At 45.5% G+C, this 19,667-nt stretch overlaps 2 protein-coding genes and 1 long non-coding RNA gene across 5 annotated transcripts in view; 1 reads left to right on the top strand and 2 right to left on the bottom strand.

Annotated features, from left to right (window-relative positions):
- ABLIM1 (actin binding LIM protein 1) overlaps positions 1-4,141 on the bottom strand; it is a 206,274-nt gene extending 202,133 nt beyond the window's left edge. Inside the window, exon 1 of the mRNA XM_040605481.1 lies at positions 4,086-4,141. Coding sequence (XP_040461415.1) covers positions 4,086-4,098 — 13 coding nt within the window. The 5' untranslated portion in view covers positions 4,099-4,141. The remainder of the gene's footprint in view (positions 1-4,085) is intronic.
- Positions 4,142-15,431: 11,290 nt separating this feature from the next.
- LOC121093379 lies at positions 15,432-19,094 on the bottom strand. Of its 3 annotated transcripts, none has more exons than XR_005829563.1 (5): positions 18,984-19,094; positions 17,935-18,036; positions 17,366-17,504; positions 16,828-16,911; positions 15,432-15,634 (listed from the first exon to the last, which is right to left on the bottom strand). It is a non-coding gene; the product is annotated as an uncharacterized LOC121093379 (long non-coding RNA). The 3 variants fall into 3 exon arrangements; XR_005829562.1 differs by lacking the exon at positions 18,984-19,094 and adding an exon at positions 18,350-18,729; XR_005829564.1 differs by lacking the exon at positions 18,984-19,094 and adding an exon at positions 18,167-18,338.
- Positions 18,993-19,667, top strand: part of FHIP2A (FHF complex subunit HOOK interacting protein 2A) — a 32,356-nt gene continuing 31,681 nt past the window's right edge. The window contains exon 1 of the mRNA XM_040605484.1: positions 18,993-19,101. Coding sequence (XP_040461418.1) covers positions 19,057-19,101 — 45 coding nt within the window. The 5' untranslated portion in view covers positions 18,993-19,056. The remainder of the gene's footprint in view (positions 19,102-19,667) is intronic.

Raw genomic sequence — 19,667 nt, 5'->3', positions numbered from 1 at the left:
ATCTATTTTCAACTTGCGTAAGAACAAACAAGGAGCCTGAGAAGAGGCCCAGAAGGCAGAAAATCTCCTGTTCTGACCTGGCTCTGAGACTCGGAGAAGAGAAAAAAATCATTTCAGTTCCTGCCTCACCTGTAAAATGGCACACAAAACCTCCCTCACAGCACTGTTACGATGATTTATTTGTCTGAAATGTTTGATCTGCATTTGTTAGAAAATCAAATAGGAAAAGACAAGGATTGTGGTATAAAATAAAATCTTAAGCTTAACAACCCGACTACTGAGTAGGCTAAAAAATGCAATTATCAATACCCACAATCTGCAGCATCAGAGTGGCACAGTACAACCTGTTAATATGAGACACCAACAGTATTTCTTTAACACTGGCTTCTGTCAAAATTCATTAAATTTTTTATGGCACAAAAGAGGCTGAAAAGACACCACTATTTTATAAACCTCCTATTTTACCTGCCTTCATTTTCCTGAAGTAGTTGCCTACTGGACTAAATACAGCTCATGCTAATTCTTTCAACATTTAGGAAAAAAAATATTAGCAAAAATCTTTGTATTTGACCATACCAAACATTATGCTTTATGCCTGTTTGCTCTAGCTTAACCAAAGTTTATAATAGTTAAAAATAGCCATTTTTCCATTAACTTACAACTTCATGATAACAAGTACTTTTGACAGTTTTTAAGCAGTTTAAGATAACATGCACAAGTAGGTCACAGTTATACTTGGCTTTAGAAAAATGTCTTTCATCCAGAGAATTTACAGCTCTTTGCAAACAAGCCCTTAGGTAAGCAACAATCTATAGGGCTTGCTCCAACACCCAACTTCAGTCATGTATGAGTCCTAACAGCAACTACTTAACAACAGCACAAAGTAGAATATGAAGCCTTTTGCCAACTGCAAAACTGAAAAGCCCGTCAATGGCAGCTCTCCACCGATCCCAACAGGCTGCAGAGCAGGTTGCGAGAGTGCCTCCAACTTGACAGGGAAGTGAAAAGGGATTTTCAAAGTTCATCTCATCTCCCTGTTCAATCACCAGATTTCCAAAATGATTATTTGTTCAAGCTTCTGGGAACGCTTGTCTGTGCTGCTTCATCTGGCATTTGGTCAAAACATCTGCTAGAGCGCCGTACTATGAGGAAAGCAGCAGAAGAATATTAAAGACCTTATATTTTCATAACAGTGAGAGGTGAGGGACAGGTGTGAAGGACTCCAACAACCTAGTCTGTGAAAGGTGGAAGAAAACAAAGGAAAATTTCAGCAAATTCATCCTAAAGCACAAGTGAGCCACTAGTCTTCACAGCAACCCCTCTGAAAAAGTTAGCTACCATTATATGCATTGTAAAAGTAGGGAAACATAAAACTCTTCATCCAGAGTTCTACTTAAGGCAAAATTACAAGAAGTTCTGTTATTAGTTATGCTTTATGTTATGACTTAATCCGTCATAATGTCAGTGATTGTATGGATAGTTTTGGTTAAATAACAACAGGGAACTAGAGCAGAAGGGTTAAAAGGAATTGTCCAAAAGTACAGAGGTACTGCTGGATTTCAGGAGTTTCTTCTGTCATCTGTTGCAGTCAGCTCACTAGACCATGCTGCCTCCTGGAGCAAAAGAGATGAATAGAGAGCTGCACAGATTGAATATGCTAATTTTGTGATGTCCTTTACTAACCCTTGCATATCTTCTGCAATTTAGCAATAAAAATGGCACAGGTGAATGTTTAACTCTTTTGCTATTCTTGTTACGTTTGGTGTATATAATCAACAAGGAGACAGCTCCAAGTGTCTGATGCCTTCAGAATAACAATGATCACCTTCTGGACAGCTAACAAAACATAAAATATTAACAACCAATATTCGCTGAGCATGCAGATCCTAATGATACAGTGGTTTTAATGAGACTGCATATGTATGAGGCAATGTACCTTCATGAAGCAAAGGGTCCCTATCTGATATTTAAACAAAGCCCTAATTCATTAAAGACTCACTTCTTGACCTACATTCTCATGAGTAACCTCATTAAGACCCATCATACCATGTAAGTGCGTAGAAATAAGTTCATATGTAAGATTTTAACAGTAGTAGCGTTTAAAATGCTTAATAATAACAATGGTCTATACTGCTTTACACACAAACAGCCTTTGGTTGCTACTGAATAACTACTCGCACAGACACACTTGTTTTCCAACTAATTTCATTTGTTCAGATTGAAAAGCAGATATTGATAGAAATTAACAACTTAATCTTTATTTTATGAATCTTATTCATTACTTCTTTAAAGTCCTATGGACACCACCACACACCCCCAATTAATTACTCTGAAAAAAAATAGACGGCATGGGAGAGGCTGAGAAAGAATTCACCCTTCTTCTCCAGGCAGCTCTCCAGCAGAATCAAGCAGGCATCAAACATCATGTGTTGTGCAGATGAATAGGAAAGAGGGATGGTGGGGGGAGGAAAAAGGAATATGGCCATTGGAAATGTTCTATGGCTCCCTGTTCTGTACGGTCCACTTTTGGGGAGTCATCAGCAGAGCTGAAATTGCAAAGTTTTTCTGCCACTTCCTCAAATCCAGACACCCCTTTGAAGACAGCAAATCTAATCCATGTTCCAAAGCTTTGCTGGGTTTTCCTCACAAGTACTAATGCAGCCTTAGCACAGTACTGATGCTAATATAGTTAAGTGTTCTTCCAGAAATGGATTCTTTGGAGACCGATACAGTCCATTTCTTCCTAAAGCAAGAATTCTACTGCGCCACAAAGAAATACACTGCTCTAACACCATTTATTATTTATACCTAAAATGGGTGCGGTGCTTTAGAAATACGGTCCTAACCACAAAATGCTGACAACCTTTCAGTGGTCACATGATGCCTTCCATGTACATGGAGTTCACTTGGATGTCAACAGGAATCCAAGCAAATGAAAGAGCTGATCCATGCTGAGCAGTATTTAAGACATGAAGGTACAAAGAAATAAAGGGATGAACAAATAAGATGTATCCCTACATTCTGGCGTTTGTTAATTTGTAATACATAATTTTGACAAAGTATTTTTTCAATTTGCAGATAACTGGGGAGTGTTTTTACTTGTCATTATCCTGCAGATAATTTTCTCCCTTCAGGAGATGCTTACAAATATTTCTGCTTTGTTATGACAATGGACAGAAAATGCTTAACTTTGTGCCTCCAGACCTTGAACTGGTACTAACTGTAATAAAAAAAAAAAAAAAAAAAACAACAACAACAAAAAAACCACCCCTGAAGCACCAGCCTTTGGGCCACACCTGCATCAGTTTCTCATACTGGAAGCAGGAGACTGGAACAAGCCAGGATCTGCAGTCAGTGAGCCTGGTCGGCTCGTCCCCAGCCCAGAATCACCAAACCCACGGTCAGAGTCTGTGCAGAAATGCACGCGAAGGACAAAGGCTATCCGAGTTCAGGCTATGACCGAAACAAATGTGCAGCTCAAGCAAAACTTCTAAATGTTAATTTCAAGCCAGATGCAAATGCCCACCAGAGGTACGGCCTGGCGGTACCACCCCCCCTCACCCGGAGCACCTGCTTTTCGAGCGCCAGGCCACGCCAGCCTGCCTCGCCAGCGCCCAGCGGACACACCGGTGCGGACCGGCTAACACTGCCCGCGCACGGACAACCCCCGAGTCCGGACCCCAGAGCCCCCCGGCCACCATATTCCTTTCTCTGCGCGCACACACGCCCGTACCGTGTCAAACGCGCCGAACCGCGGCGCCCCCCGCGCTGCCACAGCCGCCCCCGGCGAGGCGACGCGGGGTGACCGCGCCTCACCCGGCAGGTGCGGCGGGGCACCCGGCCCCGGGGACGGCTGCGCCGAGCGCTGCTGCAGCCCGCTCCGGAGCCCCTTCCACCGCCCGGCTGCGAAACGGGACCGGGCGGTGGGCATCCCCTCGCCTCCCCCTGCTCCCACACCGCCCGCGCACCCTCCGCCCCAGCGCAGCCGGCGGGGCGCCGCAGCGCGGCCAGGCGCGCAAGGTCAAGCGCGGCTCCTCCGCCCGCGCCCCGGTCGCTGAGGGGCCGCGGCGCAGCCCCGGACCCACCTCTGGCAGACATGGCTCGGGCGGGCGAGGGGCCGCGGAGCTGCGGCGGCGCTCGGCCCGCGGCGGCCGATGCGGGGGGCGGCGGCGCTGGGCCGGGCCGGGCCGGGCGGGTCCGCGCCGCCGCCGCGCTCCCTCGCTGCCTGCCCGCCGCGGTGCGGGGCGGCGCCGGGGGCCGCCCTGCGGTGCGTGTGCGCGAGTGTGCGCCTGTGCGGGGGCGGGGGGGGGCGGCGGAGGGGCCGCGGCTGCCGGCGGCCGTGGCTGCGGGCGGTACCGGCGGGGTGCGGCGCCGTCGGCGGGGATGTGCCACACGCTGGGCGTGCGGGGCGACACCGGCCCCGCGGCCTCGGCGCGGCTGCCAACGCAGCGCTGGGAGAAGCGCCGGGGGGACGGGTCCGCTGCTAGAACCGCCGGCAGCGCCGTTCGGCCGCGGTTCGGCTCGTTCACGGCTGAAGTCTGTGGCGCAACTTGAAATTCACCCACCGAACAGCAACTGTGCACCTGCACATCTGCGTGTAAGTAGTAAATAGGAAAATGACAGCAATGTTGTCTGCCAAACAGCCCTGGTGCTGACATACAGGCAAGAGTACTTGGCTTTCTCCTGGCACCTTAATGAAAGCAGCAAGCAGCCCACTGCAAAGCCCCGAAGAACGAGCTGAGGGTCCTCAAGAGAGAGTTGAGAGTCCTGAAGAAGAAGCTGAAGGTCCAGTGGCCACCCCTTCGCGGGGCAGCCGAGCCTCCAGCCTAAGCAAGCCAAACACTCCCAAGCCACATGAAAAAGCAAACCCCTATGCCACCGGTTTATTAGATACTGGCAAGAGTCAAGCCAAACAATGATCTAGTTTGTCAAGAATAACAGGTTAGAAGACCACAGCAGAATAATGAAATGAAAACATCAGAGCAGGCTCATCAATTTCAGAATGGGCAACTATGAACTAAGAAACAGAAAGCCCAATCTGTGATGTTCAGTGGGGAGCCAGCACGCTAACTAAACGACAGGAAAGGCTGAATCACACTCCTCCGCCTTGCTCTGCCATACACTATATATCTTCATACTAGCAAGAAGCCTACACAATTTTCCCATCAAAACAACCAATTACCAAAATCTTTGTAAACGAGAGGTGGCAGAGACTGTATCACACCGTGTCCACAGAGCAGAGATGGGTGCTAGTAACTGATGTATCACGTGTTCCCAGTGCTGTTTCAAAGTGCAGCCTAGCCAGCATTCTGCGCTACCAGACCAACCGGCAGCATGGTTATGCAGCTCACCTTCCCCACCATGCCAACTGAGCAGGCAGGGCGTGCACGTAAGAAGAAAGCATGCAGCAGCAGAATGGACAGCATGCACATGCCTTCTCATTGGGTGATACATACACAAAATATGAATTGGCACATCTGTTTGTCTGAATTTGTGTTTGTGCTCACATGCAGCAATGACTTTTGAGTCATATCCAGCAATATTTGCCATGTGGCAAACCCCAGTGTCCCCCACACTTCAGCTCAATCATACTCCTTATGTCATTCTGTTTTCTTGCCCACTGCAAATGTTTCTGTATCCTGCAGCAGGAATGAAACAAATCACAAGGTGGTTTTCTCCTTCCAGACTCCTGTGGCATTACCCTTAGCTGGTGATCTGACATCCACTTGTAAAACAGTTCCTTTCCCAGTCTTTTCTGAAATGAGTAAAAGTTTCCACTTGCAAACAACTCAAATTTTCCTTCTTGTCCAAAAGAGCCTCAGTCAATGTAGCATGGCAGCATTTTGTATTTTTAATTGAGTCATTTCCTATGCACTTCCTTCAGTGAGTTTCTGACTACCACTATCAAGGGTTCTCCTGTGTGAAACTTTAATAGATGGCTTTAAAAAGAAGGTTCAGGAACATGCAGAAATTAGCTTTTTAATGAAGAACTTCCTTTCTTTATACTGCTAGGAAGTAGGAAGGGAAAGGTATTTGTAACTTGGGTTTCTATAGAACACAGTTTCTAAGGCAGAGAAATTCAACAGACATGTTGGTAAGAGAATCCTAAAATGGATCAGATACAGCACTGATTTATTAAAAAGAGCTTTTTATCTGGGTTTCCAGAGGAATTGAGGCTGATTGAGTTTTATTTTCCTGTCTGTCCATCCAAATTTTCAGATCTGGATATGGAGAATTTCACTTCAAGTGGATTAAAAGGTATAACTCAGAAAGAGTTCTACATCCCTACAAGTTTTGTAGCAATTAGGATTTAAGAAGAGAAATTAAAATGAAGAGGAAAAGCTGCAGTGGGAACTCAACAGTTACCAGCTCTGGAGGGCACATCTTCATCAGCCACTAGTATCAGTCAGGCAGTCTGCATGTGTGCAGTTGAATCTGCTCCTGTAGTTGCTGCCTCAGATCCATCTGTCTCAGATCCTGCCAATATCTAGGGAATGTAGAAGGAAGCTGAAGAGAGTGGGAAGGGGAGGTACAGAGAAGTGAGACACCATTATTACTATCTTGCAGATTAAGATCTCAGGTGCTTATCTAAGTGATGTTGAGTCAGAGAAGATGGACAAGACAGTCCAAGAGTTCATTGCTGCTTCTGCAAGGCGTGCTCACCTACTCTCCTACATGCTCCCTATTCTCTCATTCGACCTGCTCCTGCTTCCCTCTTTGCAACACCATCACCACTGGTTCGATCCTCAAGGAACTGCTTTAGCTCATTAATTAGCAAAGAAGTGCCCACTTTCTTGCACTGGGTTAGTTTTCTGCCAGGTAAGCATACAGGAGGATAGAGAAAGAAACCAAAGACTCAGATAAACACTGGAGCTGACAGAAGGCGAGTGCAGAACTGCACAGCCAGGAAGGGGTGAGGAAGAACCATTAGAGGGAAAAGAGATGATCCTTTTGAGCAGCAGCAAGCTGTTAGGCTGTTTGATTGACTGAGCCATTTCCTGACTACTTTAGAAGTCCATTAAGGAGCACTGATTGACATTGTTTTATTTCAGGCATCTACCTGAGGCTTCTGAATCAGTCAGCTGGGAAGCAGGATCCTACCTCCTACATTCTCCTATGTACTAGTAGCCTAGTACAGACAGCCTAGGCTTCTAACTCAAGTTAGTGTCAAAAGATCCATTAAGGTCAACATTTTTTAAAGGCATTTGGGCTTTAAGAGATGCAAACAGGCACCTCGGGATTTTTTTTAGAGATGCCCAAACAGATTAATATATTTTACCAAACAATAGGTGTTTTCAAATCCCCTATTGGTATTTTCAGATACCTAAGTGCCTTTGAGGAGCTATGTATGTTGTCCAGGGTCACAAAGAAAATCTATGCCAGAACAAAGACCAGAACCTGGATCTTCAAAGAAAAGTATCCTAAATATTGGACTGTATTCTCCGTGCAGCACATCTCACTGTCACATAGCCACTGTGTGAATATATAGAAGATAATTCAGTTTTCCTTCCATTAAGCAAACTGGGTTCAAACAAACAGAACATTCTTAAAAGAATCATAATGTTCAGCTGACCTGTAAGTTTGAAAAGTTAAAACATTAATCATTACTGAACTTTTACAGCCAATACACTGCCCCCACTCATGATCTGCAGAGCAACATGGGTGAGAATTTCTCCCTTTGCTTTTCAGCTTTTGAACCAAGACTCGGACACCTAACATCAGACACCATACCATCTTTGTAATATGCTATGTATGTGTAACACATCACTGCAAGTTTTGTGCTTTGACTTTCCAACAATTTGCTGGTACCAGTCTACAGACCCTGCCGTTCTCTCTACCCTCTCCTCAACTCCCCAAAAAGAATAAATACACCATTTGTATTCTTAGCATGGATTCTTGGGAAAGTGAGGTTCATAATATCATTGTTTGTCCCTCATCATTTTTGAACCAGTTCACCACATACAAAAAGAGGATAATAGTTTTCAAAATAAGTAAAATCCCTTGAGTTGTATGGAAATATTTTTTTTTCATGAAAATCAGGGGAGAATGACTTAGCATGGATGAAAAAGCAGGTAGAAGTCAGAATTATGTCATTGACTGATGCAGATAACTCATCAGTCAGAATATACCCATCTTGGCGCAATGCAGCATGTTTCCTTTTGAAATCAGACAATGAAAAAAGTTAAGCGTTTTTTTTTGAACAAAAGACAAATTCTTACAGAAGTAGGCTTCAGTGAACCACTTCTGTATGCAAGGAAAATGGCAAGGATGGCCAGAACTGTCCTGAATTATTCACTGAATTGTTATTGGGATGGTGAAGAATGATGGAAACTAGGATTTTTCTACAGGTTTTTACCACATATTCTACCATAACTCTACATAACCGGCTCCTTTCTTAGGGAAATCAGACCTATAGCAGTCATACTAGAAAGGAACAAAAATCTACAGCATTACATGATTTAATCAGAATTTTAATAAGGTCACAATAAATAGTTGTCTGTGACATGAATTACATGAAAGCAAGACAGCTCTCTTAGTTTCAATATAAGACTCTTACTAGAACCTGCAATTAGTCAGTAAGGGACAGCATATTGACATCAATACATGGCCTTTCACTGATTTCAGCGAGCTTCAAGGGCAGCTGCCGCTAATCTCTTTTGAGAAAAAAATCCCATTTATGTCTTTCAAAGGAGAATTGAGCTCCAAATTACTCACAGCAAATATTAATAAAAAAGCTTTACTGAAGTTTTTTTCCCAAAAACATATCCCACATATACGAAGAGACTTAACCATCAAACAAAAAAAAGAAAAAAGAAAAAAGAAAAAAATCAAATAAGAAAGTTCCCCGAGTGAGACAAATCCCAAAGCCATCTTTCTTATTTTTCCATTGTATAGAACCAGTGTTCTTAATACTCTGCATGTTATTCAACCCTTCATATTGTCTGTGGTATATATACTTATGTGGCAAAAAATATAATATTGAACCTATGTTATCCTAAGTCAGTACTGACTACTGGACTCAAGAACTCAAAACTTTTTACATGGATTATGTAAAATCTTGTTATCACGTAAATGTTATAGACTTTATACAACCAAGAAATATCGGTAATCCTGGCAGCTAAGGAAAAGCCCCCAAATAAGCCTGTTAATATCTGGTCTATATTGCTTTTGCATCAAAACAGCTAATGTACCTGTGGGAACTTAGGACACAAGGGCCAAAATGACAAATTCATTTCTAAGAGTCAGGTTTGGAAAGATCAGCTGAACATTGGCCAGCATTTACTGCTGCAGAGCTTCAGCATCACCCACCCCTATGTGTGCATCCTTATCAGGAAGAACCCAACAAAAAGTCAGAAGTTTAATGAGGTTTTGCACCAGGTTCTCACAGGCTCACATATGAAGTATGTACCATGACTAAGAGCTCTGAATACGTAAGTATATGGGACCTGATGAGATGTACCTCAGAATCCTGAGGGAACTGGCTGAGGTAGTTGCCAAGCCACTCTCCACAATACTTGAAAACTCATGGCAGTCAAGTGAAGTCCCTGGTGACTGGAAAAAGGGAAACATTTCACTCATTTGTAAAAAGGGTAGAAAGGAGGACCCTGGGAACTACCAAGCTGTCGGCCTCCTCTCTGTGCCTGGGAAGATCATGGAACAGATCCTCCTAGAAGCTGTGCTTAGGCACACGGACAGGGATATGGTTCAAGACAGCCAGTATGGCCTCACTGAGGACAAGTCCTGCCTGACCAACCTAGTGGCTTTCTATGATGAGTGGCATCAGTGGACAAGGGAAGAGCTATGGATATCAACTATCTGGTCTTCTGTAAGGCCTTTGACACAGGCCCCCACAACATCCTTCTCTCTAAATTGGAGAGAGATGGATTTGATGGATGGAATGTTTGGTGGATGAGGAACTGCTTGGATGGTCACATGCAGAGGGTAGTGGTCAACGGCTCAGTGTCCAGGTGGAGATCAGTGACAAGTGGTGTCCCTCAGGGGCCTGTATTCGGAGCAGTACTGTTCAATATCTTCATCAAAAACATAGACACTGGGATCAAGTGCACCCTCAGGAAGATTGCAGATGACACCAAGATGAGTAGTGTTGTTGATATGCTGGAGGAAAGGGATGCCATCCAGAAGGACCTGGGCAAACTTGAGAAGTGAGCCTGCGTGAACTTCATGAGGTTCAGCAAGGCCAAGTGCGGGGTCCTTCACGTGGCTTGGGGCAACCTCCAATATCAATACAGGCTGGGGCATGAAGGGATTGAGAGCAGCCCTGCCAAGAAGGACTTGGGGATACTGGTGGATGAAAAGCTGGACAGGAGTTGACAATGTGCACTCGAAGCCCAGAAGGCCAACCGTATTATGGGCTGCATTGAAAGAAGCATGGCCAGCAGGTAGAGGGAAGATGATTCTGCCCCTCTACTCTGCTCTAGTGAGACCCCACCTGCAGTAGTGTTCAGCTCGGGTCCTCAGCACAGAAAAGACCTAGACCTGTTGGAGTGGGTCCAGAGGAGGGACACAGAAATGATCAGAGGGGTGGAACAACTCTCCTATGAGGAAAGGCTGAGAGCGTTGGGGTTCAGCCTGTTCAGCCTGGAGAAGAGAAGGCTCTAGGGAGATGTTGTTGCAGCCTTTCAGTACTTAAAGGGGGCCTGTAAGAAAGATGGGGACAAACTTTTCAGCAGGGCCTGTTGTGATAGCATGAGGTGCAATGGTTTTAAACTAAAAGACAGCAGATTTAGACTAGATGTAAGGAGGAAATTTTTTACAATGAGGGTGGCAAGACACTGGCACAGGTTGCCTAGAGAGGTGGTAGATGCCCCATCTCGGGACACATTCAAGGTCAGGCTGGACGAGGCCTGGATCTGGTTGAACATGTCCCTGTGCATTGCAGCAGGGGTTGGACTAGATAACCTTTAAAGCTTCCTTCCAACCCAAACTATTCTATGATTCTATGAATCTTGATGCCTTAATAATTTTTTCTTCTAATTTTTTATTCAGTGCATGCCTTCAGGAGGTACAGAGGTAGTTCCATAAACTGCCTTTGTTGTTGATTATAAATTAGAGGGTTTAGATATGCATCAAGTAAGGGTGTTATCTCACTGTGTGCTCTACTTTACCCTTTACCCTAAAGAATTTGTTGTGGCTAAACTGAATTAAATTACACAATCAGAGTTCATTAAATGTCCAAGCATTTTTACATAAAGTGACTTTTACATCATGCTATCAATGTAAAACATGACACATATTTCCTTGGTCAAAGTTCACATTAGCAAAGATGTTTATGAATAACATGGCAAGAATAGCAAAGAATATTCTGAATAAACCAGAGTCAAAATCTCCCAGTGCTCGTATACACAGAGAAAGTTTAGGAATCAGAAGCAAAAATTCACCTTCATTTGTAATTGCAATGAGCCAGGCTCTGAGAAATGCATACATTCTGCTGTGAACAGCCATGCTTATGTGGGGTAGAAGGTCTGGGGCCACTGGTACATCGGTGAGTACTTTCACATCTGATCATAAAAGATGCTTAAGTTTCTTCCCGTACTCCTGGAATTCATGCGTTGCTGAGGCTGTCTTAACTCCTCAAATGCTATTTTCTTTTTACCTATTTTCCATTTTGAACACTGTATTGCAGGGCCCTCTGGCTGAGAAGTATAGAAGTGGACAGGCCTCCCTTCGGAGAATATCAAGATCATTCCTTAATTGGCTGGTGGATGTAATTTGATTTGAGAGACACAAACTATTGGCCCTTTTTCAGGAACTAAGTGCCTTGTTCCTTGTCATACTCAGTCAAGTTAGCAACCCCTAGTCCCAAACCTGGCACTGATCAGTTTAACAGCTAAGGCACATGGCTGCGTGTAGACACATCGTCTTAGACAAAATCTCCTTGAAACTGTGATGGCTGTTTCACAAAGATCCAGGAAAAACTTGGGAAAGAACATGGGCCAACCAGCCAAAGGCACAGTCTTACAATCATGGTAAAAAAACACAAACCTCAAAAGATTCCTGAAGAGAACTGGACAAAAAGAAAAAGATTTTTTTTCTCCTGTTAGTCTTGCCCAGTACATTCAGGTACACATATTCTGGATATTTTCTTTCTCTTGCCTATTGAAATCTACCAATAAACTTATCTGTTGTACATGTGAGATATTTAAAGCTCAAGGTCTAGTTTTCTCATGCAATTTTTTTCTTGCAATATGTTCAAACAAACAAACAAACAAAAAACAAAGCCAGAAGGTTTAATTTAGTCACTTTTTTTTTTTGGTCCACTTTTGAATCTGTTTGAGATTAGGGCTGATGCTAATTGTCCACAACATTCAGTTGTTTATTCCACAGCAAGTTACACTGACAGAGATGCCAACAGACTACTGAGTTCTCCAGTTAAGTGCATCGCTGGAGTACAACATGAGGCCAGGCTGCCCTCTGCGGGCTGTGATCTAGCACAGGGCCGAATTGTTCATGGAAATTGATTAATGCTAGTACAAGATCTCTACGTCTGAACACAGAATTTTGACGTATGCGGTACATATATTGCAAATACAGCAACTAGCTTTCTGCTGCCTGGAGAAGGAGGAAATGCAAGATTGCACATCTGATGCTCCAGTCAAGCACCCCAGGTACACATAACAGCTCAAAACACCTGGGAATTCCGGGGGACCCAGAGACAGGGCTTAAGAGCTTCTGAATAAAAAACCAGAGAAACTGAATGGATGGAAATACTTCACTCAGCACATGAGCTGCCACGCAGGAATCGAGGATAGTGCATTACAGCACGGTTTCAAGATCTAATCAGGACAGGTTCCATTATATTAAGCATATTACAAACACAGATCTGCTTGCTTCAGCATTTCACAACATGAGGACTGAATGTCAAACTAGTTCAAAGCAGCCCGAGTCAAGAGAACAGGGATGAGCAATAGAAACATTTCTGGATGACCCTGGGCCTTCATTTTCTTGGCTTGTTGTCAGTTGTGCCTCCAGCTCGGCTCCTTAAAGGCTTCATCCAAGTGCAGACACTTGTTCCTACAGGGCTAATGACTCAGAAAGAATTAGAAAGGATCAAGTTGTACATACTTTTTCTGGAAACACAGTTTGGCTCAGAGTATAGCTTCTGAGCATGAAATTCTAACTGGAAGTGTTTGGATGGTTGCCTCTACCCTCACCTACAGGTAAAATAATTCAATGGTGATGTACATGGTCACTCTTACCTCTTCGGGAACCGCACAAGAATTCAGTTAGTTGTTGAGAAGAACCACTCTTTGAACACAAGACCTTTCATAAATTCATTGGGTTTAGTTGTTGCAGAGATGCAAATATCATGTGGGATGTGATAGCCACAGGGGTAAGTCAATATCTTTGTAAACTCAAATCAGACCCGTAGCTTCTAACATCATTCGAGAACCAAATGGGACAAGTGAACTGCTAAGATGATAGGCTGTCACACGCAGCAATCAAAGCTTTCATAAGCCAATAAACACCCAGCAGTTAAGCCCAGAAGTAACATTACTAGTCGGTATAGTAATTTGTTCTACATAGGATACAGAGGGTTATTCTTTTCCCCCAAAAATAGCTCTGAGGGGTTCTCTCATTATCCTGCTGCTTTATGTCCTGCAAATGAACCCAGGTCACCTGTGCCCTCCTGGTGAGAGTAGGTTCCTGCCAAGAAGCCTCACACGGAGTTGGCTGCCATTTGTGGCCACCCTCCTGCTGCAAAAAGACACTGAATTATGTGAAGCTGAACTTTTGTCATGTAACCGTATGGATAGTGAATGCTGGACAGCGTTGTGACACTACTGTTTGGGCCTTTCTAGATAATTGTGCTGTCAATAATTTAAAAGTAATCACGAAGCCACTACCAAGTGCCTCGTGTCATAAATGTTTTAGACACATGCTTCAAAATTAAGACATGTTACAATGCCAAAATTTAATATCAGAGTCCATGAAAGATTTCAGTTATGCCTCAGGACCAAGATATCTGAATTGAAACTCTGAAAAATACCTACTTCTAATTGTGGACTAATGTGAAAGAGAGATCTGAAAGTTTCTATACTTGCATAGCAGTAGTGTCCCTGAACTAATTTGCGTAACTCATATTGACTACCAAGATCTGCTTTTCCTTATGATTAGACAGATTATCTGATGACATTTTAGGGATGAAAAAATTATAGCACTAAAACCAAAGACGGAAAATGAGATCTTATTATGCAGTAGAATACAAACGGTGTAGTCAGAGCTGATCTGAAAATTACTCAGAAATCTCTTAGTAGGGTCAAGGCTAAGCACCTAAACTCTCCCCTAAAACACATGCAGATTCTGGTTGCTAGACTTCCCTCTCTGCAAGTACACAGACAAATGACTGAGGGAATCAATTTATAGCAGGTGGACCACTCAATTATTTTTTTCTAATATCCTGCAGAAAAATCCAGTTTTATGTCTATTTATACCACATTCAGACCTCACAGTAATTGCAGTTGCAGGATAGCACAAACCCAAATCCTTAATCTCTTTGCTTCAGCTCCCACGACCACAGGAAGAAGCAAACTTATGGTACTGCTAAACTGCAGACTTTGGTGAAATTGGCTAAGCTCTAACTGATCATATTTCAGAGTATTTTATCTGGTTTCAGAAATTTTTTATATGCTAACACTTGCAGATACCGTATGGCAGAACATTCCTATATTTACTGACAGAGGAAAGCCTGGATTATAATGCTTCCAGTGGAATAGAAACATTTGAGGAAAACATGATGTGTTTGGAAAATAGATGTCTCATTTCACTGACATGAACTTATGGCCTCCTTGTGGTCTCCTTTACAAACTATTATACAAGCTAAAGCAGGGTAGTACAGTGTAACTGAAGTATGAACATAAAAAATAGCCTACTGGGCATGCATATTTGTCCATCCAGCCCAGTATGGTGTCTTCCACAGCAGCAATGAGTGATGGCGTAACAAGGCACTTGCAGATGTGACAGGTAAGCAATCAGACAATAGATTAACGACTAAGAAGTTTGTAACCCATCAGAAGACAAATGAACAGCTCTACAGAAGAAGTAGACATGCAGATGTGGAGCAGGATGCACAGACCATGAAATGCCTGAAAATGGGATTTAAAGAAGTACTGCATGAGCTGATTACTTGGTGCTACTAGCCAATCAGCAAGGAGGGAGGTACTGTGTGAACACAGAGCACAGACAACCAGAAAATTCATGATGGAAAATGACAGTGAACAGAAGCACGTATGATACTACATGCAACGTGATTAAACTTGGGAGAAGCATAGTCTGGACTTCCCACTGTACACTCTTTGGTATCCAATGCACAGAATGCTTGCTTTCTATAATAAAGCCCACAATCAGAAAGGTATGAAAATGACTTTAAACATCTCTTTAGTTCCTCTAAAGCAGAGATCATGCTCAGCCACTAACACTTCATTCTTTATTTCATCCAAGTAGTCACTGAAAACATAGATGTCAATCTGATTATTATAAACACAATGAATTCCTGTGCAGAATATAAACATACTGTGCATAGCTCTACTAGCATGTTTTCATTCTGGGGTACAAAAATGTACTTTCCAAATCCTCAGCCTCTCTGAAGCAAAAGTCCAGACTGCAGGAAGTTCTTCTGTAACATAGACAAATACATCCATTAGAGACTGGCCTTCTGCCGTCAATTTAACAGCAGAGAGATTTTCAGATTGAAAGGCTGGCACATTATCTCACTGTCTCACTCCATTTAAATTGATTTAATCTATATAATGTCATTAATTTGTAAGAAGGAGAAAAGTTCCCAAACACTCTATCAACTACAATAGCCTCACTTTCAAGCTGTCTCTTTACTCACACTCAAACAGAACACTAACTCACTGCATGTGCCACCCCAAAAGAATTACCCTGCCAAAAAAGAACCCCAAACCCAACCTCAAACCAGCAGAACTCTGCTCTCAAGGGTATTAAAATAGGTAGTAATACTTGTGTTTATTTCACTGGAAACAGCATCAAGCATGAGCAGGTGCAGATGTATAGTTGCATATGACATGATATTGGTAGCCTGTCCATAATTATGTCATCTCCAATGAAAACAAGAATTATCCAAACAGAATGTAACCTTAGCTGAGTTCTTTTGCACTGACACTGGTGAAACATTTTTCTCCATTAGTTTCCAGTGACTTGCATTACTGCTAATCTGCCAATATTTATCTAATATTCCCAGCAATAAGAAATGCCTCCATATAGTTAAGAAATTTGAGACTACTTTAAAAGAGCATTAAAAAACATACCTAAAATTTGCAACACATATAAGCACCACAGACTGGATTCTGCAGTATGGCGACAAATTCAAGCTCAATATATTGGTAAGTAAAGGCAGGGTTATTTGCAGAGACTCAATATGTTTAACGAACTTAAGGATAATCATATAATGGTGATATTTTCTTTGTTTCCTTTACTGCAAGGCATTTCATATTGAGAAGTCCTAATAAAAAGTCACTTTTACAACCAAAACCTGAATTCCAACCACAATGAAATGTTCTGTTTAAAAAAATGTTTTTATACACATCAGGCACTCTTAGAATAATAAGAGGCCCTCAAGCATTAGAAAAGCTTTGCCTCACCATCTGTGAAGAGGTGACTTATGATTTCATAAATGGTGAGTATGCTTAGGAATACTCTTAGTATTATAAAACTGTCTCCTTTTATAACTTCATGATATCTTACTGTTTCTTTATTCAATCTGCTCCTCGGAGATGGCGAGGCCCACGCACACCCAAAAGACATTTTTGCAAAAACAAATGGATTGCAAAGAGCATTTTAAATTACCATATTCTCTTAAACACCTTAATCAAGAACGTGTGCCTTAAATCCACATTTTCTCCAGAAATTATGCAGGCTCCAAAACGGTATCTGTGGTGAGAGAACGGGAAGGTCCCCATTAACATGTTAAACACCCTCACACTGATGGGAGAAAAGCTGTACCACTACTTAGCGTACTTGCTGACAATGTTTGCATTCAAACCTACAACTTGTCATTTGTTTTTCTTTTTTTTAATGAAAGCAATACAAATCATATAAGCAGGCTGAATGTAGCCCCTGAACTGTACTTCATAGTATAAAAATAGTAATATAAATAAAAATAAGTATTTACATCCAAAATATACATGAATAATCTGGATGTATTGCAAAACTGTAGTAGATGCCACTTAAGTTCATCTGAAGAATGGTTTGCCTCCTAGAGCACACTTTAAAAGTCTAACAAATCTTTATGTTAAATCATAGATGATAGGCCCCTTCCAAAGGCACATCTATAGAATACAACTTAACAAACCCACAATAAGCATTTTTTTAAAAAAATAATTACCTTTTAAATTTATGTTGTTTGATATATCTGGATTTTGAGAAGGAAATTGCTAGCTCTGCTCCTTAGCAACTTCAGCAAAGGTGTCCACATATAACTAGTATTTATTTCCATATAGTATGTGGCCTGTAGTTCTCCCTGCCTGCAAAGCATAGAGGTAGTAACAACAATCAGTACAACTCAATCATTAGTAAGACTTCACAGGATCAACAGTCATAGTCAGACTCCCCGGATGATACAATTTAGAACACAGCAGTTAAACAGTAGTTTTGTTCTGTCTTTTGATTAGTCTCTTCCTGCTTGCTCCTACCATATGAGGAAGTCGGCGCTCATTTGTCTCCAAAAATTAATGAGAAAGGTCTCCTTCATTTGGTACTACAGTTTCTCTTCCCTTTCCCACACGGGTCGCTCACCTTCCCAACACTTCATTCTGCTCCCCCAGAGCCAGATCAATCCTGTTCTCCTACTTCCATTTGGCCAGAGCTCAAAAACTACCTCATGAATTGTAGCTGTTCCCAAAACATCATACCGCCCACCAGCTACATCTATAACCTCTGCTCACCCTACCTTACCTCTGCTTTTCCTGCAGTACGGGAAAACAGCGGGGATGATATTTTTCTCTCAAGTATTTGGCTTGGAGCTGAAATAAAGCCCTCTTTGTCTCCTTCAAAGCTCTGGGGAAAAAAACAGCAGTAAAACAGGTAACACGCGCTGCCACAAGCTCTGTCATGCTGTGGTACCCTACAAGACCCCGACAGACCGTGGGCAGCCAGGGCCACGCCAGGGGCTCCACCGGCCTCTCACCCAGCAGCAACAAGATGTCACTGGCTTTCTGAACTCAGCACCCTCACGCTGCTTCGTGGGGAGCCGGGCATTTCACTGTTTTCTGAGGACACCTCACAGTCCCTGCAGAGGGTGACAGACCCCAGCTGTGCCAGCAGGCAGCCGGCTGGGCCTTCAGCCACCCACGCCTGGGCTGCCCCTTACCTGCACCACACTGGCAGGTGCGGGTGGGCCCGGTCAGCCCCCACGAAGCAGGGCGGCACGGGTAGACCCAGCGACTTTTGTCGGAGCCTGACAGCAGGCCCCTGGGCAGGGGGACAACAGTGGTGGGCGCCCTCTTCCCCTCGCCTCCCTGCCCGGATGCTGCCGGCAGAGGCGGGGGGCTGGCCCGGGGCACCCCGAGATCGCTGCCCGCTCCCACCCCCGGCAGCGTCGGCGCCCCGGGGGCCGGCAGCGGGTCCCTGCGCTGGGCAGGCCCGGCTCCAGCGACAATGCTAGGGGCACGGCCAGCGGTGTCCCCGCCCGGGCAGGAGCCCGGCTCTCTCGGCCGCCCGTGCCCGCCGGCCCCCGGCCAGGCCGCCGCGGGCGGAGCGGGGCGCAGCGCAGCCAGCTAGGCCGGGCCGGGCCGCCCGGCCGGGCCTCCCCGCGGCGCGGCTGGCTGCGTGCGGGGGGTGGCGGCCCCTGCAGGCCGCGCCGGGGCGGACACCCGGAGCCTCGGCAGCCGGCGCCTCAGCCCGGCGGTGTCAGTGCCACGGTGTCCGCCGGGGAGCGAGAGGCAGAGCCGGCGGCCGCCCGCCCGCCCGATCCCCGCGGCCAGGCCGCCGCATGCAGCCCTCACCCTGGAGCGGCGGCGGCGGATCGAGGAGCTCTCGCGGTCCTCCCGGCAGCGGCTGCTCCAGTCGCGGGACAGGATGTTCTCCAAGTTCACCTCCATCCTGCAGCACGCCGTGGAGGCGGTAAGGCCGCCGGCGGGCCCGGCCACGCCGCGCCGGGGATGCCAGCAGGGCCTAGCCGCCCAGCGGGCCCCGCGGGGAGGAGCGGCGGGGAGCGGGGGGCCTCGGCCCGCTCCCTGAGCGCGGAGCCCCGGCCCCGCCGCGCTCCCAGGGCCTGCTTGCCGGCAGGGCCCCCGCCGAACCGGCACGTCCGCCGGCAGCCGCGGCCCTGCCGATGCCGGCTCGGCCCTGCCGCGGGGAGGTGGAGGCCGGGCTGCCCGGGCGGGCCCCGCAGCGGGCCCGGGAAGGGAGCGGCTCGCCCCGGGGTGGACCGCGGCCGGCCGGGGAGAGCCGGAGGTGCCGGAAGCGGGGGGAGCGGCTGCTGCCGGGGGCGCCGCGGCGGGCCCTGGCGGCCCCAGCACAGCGCCCTCGGCCCGCGGGAGCGGCCGGCCGGCTGTCATCGCCGGTGCCGCGCCTTCCCGGTAGGCCCCGGTGCACCGCGGCGGCCGCAGGGCAGCGCTTCCCCGGCCCTGCCGCGCCCACCGCCTTCTGCGGAACAAACAGGGATGTGAATTCGGGAAACACCTCAG

Source organism: Falco naumanni, chromosome 9 (genome assembly GCF_017639655.2).
Source record: "Falco naumanni isolate bFalNau1 chromosome 9, bFalNau1.pat, whole genome shotgun sequence".
In the NCBI taxonomy this organism is placed as follows: domain Eukaryota; kingdom Metazoa; phylum Chordata; class Aves; order Falconiformes; family Falconidae; genus Falco; species Falco naumanni.
The sequence above is the reverse complement of the archived record's forward strand: the minus strand, read 5'-3'. Positions and strand labels throughout refer to the sequence as shown.